At 42.9% G+C, this 2,234-nt stretch overlaps 1 protein-coding gene across 1 annotated transcript in view; it reads left to right on the top strand.

The window, feature by feature from the left end:
• LOC104622897 (RING finger and transmembrane domain-containing protein 2-like) overlaps positions 1-1,998 on the top strand; it is a gene marked incomplete at its 3' end in the record, with an annotated part of 3,389 nt that extends 1,391 nt beyond the window's left edge. The window contains exon 2 of the mRNA XM_010289821.1: positions 1,520-1,998. Coding sequence (XP_010288123.1) covers positions 1,520-1,998 — 479 coding nt within the window. The remainder of the gene's footprint in view (positions 1-1,519) is intronic.
• Positions 1,999-2,234: the final 236 nt, after the last annotated feature.

The raw sequence follows: 2,234 nt of genomic DNA, 5'->3' as shown, positions 1-2,234 counted from the left end.
CCTGCTGAAAGCATGATCATGTAATCTGGTAGTATTGTTCCAAATAATACTTGTGTCTTTATCTGTAACACTGGGTTCCACCCAATTTGTTTTTTATGTTCCCAAATGTAAGCACTGTCCCATTATGTCCCTGTCTTGTGTTATATATCCCTGAATTGTAATGTTAGGTGTAAAATCCAAGATCTGGTTGATGAATATTTTGAACCAAAAACAGGTGTGCAATATCTTGTTGACTTGATTCCTTGCTGGAGCCTGAGGAGAGACATTGGGAATGGGGTGTAGCTATAAAAAGCCTTATTAAGAGTTTACTTAGTGGGAAGGTATGCCCAGAGAGATTCCAAGCTATCTCCAGAGCAAAATGAAAGGCAGTGCTCTGTGCCCTGTAAGATGCCTGGGGAGGCTTTTGATCCTATGGGAGAGAGAGGGTGAAGGGCCCTGTATGTGCCTGCATGTGCTGTCTCAGCTTGTGACCACTATTTCTAAAGTTAGAGATCTCCAGAGATTAAAATCAAGAGAGACCGAAGTTCTGCAACATGGCTTATTTGTGGGCTTTGCCTCTTGCTGAGCTTTATTTCTTCTTTACTCTCCTTTTGCAAGTTAGACAGGTATTTGCAGTCTGCCAGGCATTTACAGCCTAATGATTGTTCTACTTGTTACCTGTATTGTTCCCTGTCATCTAAACTTTCCGTGTATTCATTTCAGTACCACAGTACTGAGTTCAGGTGAAGAAAGTCTATTTTCTTTTGGTATTGGGATGAAGATATTTAAGAATTTCTTTCTGGAATCTGGCTATAACCCAACAAGCTCAGGAAATAACCAGGGCCAAATCTAATTCTGTCCAGTGCTCAGTAATTTGGGTACATCCATGTCCAATTTGCCAAGAAGATTAAAATAAAACAATTTCTCTTGATCCATAAGCACATCCTTCACTTAAAATATGTGTGTGTCAGAGACACACAAGCAGCTCTCAACGCTTCTTCTCCCCAGTTGACCCTCTCTCTTGTTTGTGGACAAGTAGTGATCATCCTTAAATAAAGACAGAATATTTTGAGGGTAGGTCATTTCTGTGAGTTTGCTTGATTAATTTGTATATAGCATGACCTGCCTTGGTTGTGCTATGTAAAGTTACAGGGGGTTACCATGTTTTTCTTTCAATATTGAAATCATTACAGAAGATTATGAATTTGGTATCAGATGTGTTATTTCTTTGGTTCTTTCATAAATAAAGGGAGTGTTTGGGAACTCTGTTCCTTAGATGAAGGAACTGGTGTATTTTGATCAGTCCTTTAGAAGTACTCTGGTTTTATCTTAGGAGTCTGGTTCCTGGCCTCTAGTTCTATGACTGTGACTTTCCAACAGCACATAGAGAGAAAAGCATCTGTCATCTGGAGACCTATGCATTCTGATAGTGTGTGAGGAACTCTTAAACGACTACAGTCAGGATTGGGCTAAAAGACTGAGAAGTTCTGTGGCACTCATTTTTGTTTAATAATTTTTCTCTAATCTCCATCCACTGCAGAAACCGGAGCCAAACAGTCAGTTCTGAAACGAGCGTGGATGAAAGTGGAGTTTTTGAAAGTCTGAAGGCTGAAGCTTCCTCACCACAACAGCTGTTCTCAGGCCTGGCAGGTATCCCATCGGGCACCATCACAGCCACACCGTTCCAGTCAGGTTTGGTTCTGGGCTCTTCAGCAGGAGGTGGGGAAGTATTCATTCAGATGCCAGCCCCAAGGGAGGAAGGGACCAGTCGTACAGAAGGAGCCCCATTTCACCACCGGCAATCGTCCCATCATTTCCACCACGGCCATCACCGGGGTTCATCTCTACTGCACATGGCAGGAGGGGACCGCCATGGGCATGCTGAGGAAGGCAGTGATGAACAGGCTGGGACTCCAGCCCCAGCTCTTTCAGAGTTAAAAGCTGTGATTGGTTGGCTGCAGAAAGGACTTCCCTTCATCTTGATCCTCCTGGCTAAAGTTTGTTTCCAGCATAAGCTTGGTAAGCATCTATACCCTTTCTGGATTGTAAGTATATTAGAGGGTGGTTAGGAAGCTTCATCATGCTCTGGCATCTGATATATTTATCCACATGACAGTGTGTAGAGGTAGTCTAACATGAAGGGGACATATTCAAATACATGAGATAACGCATTTGATAAATTCACCCGACGTTCAGTCCAAGCTGTTTCATCTGTGTCAGTCCCATCTGTTTCCTGTCCTGACCCGTGGGAGATC

The sequence above is a fragment of the Phaethon lepturus genome, unplaced genomic scaffold (genome assembly GCF_000687285.1).
Source record: "Phaethon lepturus isolate BGI_N335 unplaced genomic scaffold, ASM68728v1 scaffold41600, whole genome shotgun sequence".
Classification (NCBI taxonomy): Eukaryota; Metazoa; Chordata; class Aves; order Phaethontiformes; family Phaethontidae; genus Phaethon; species Phaethon lepturus.
This window is presented reverse-complemented; position numbering and strand designations above follow the sequence as displayed.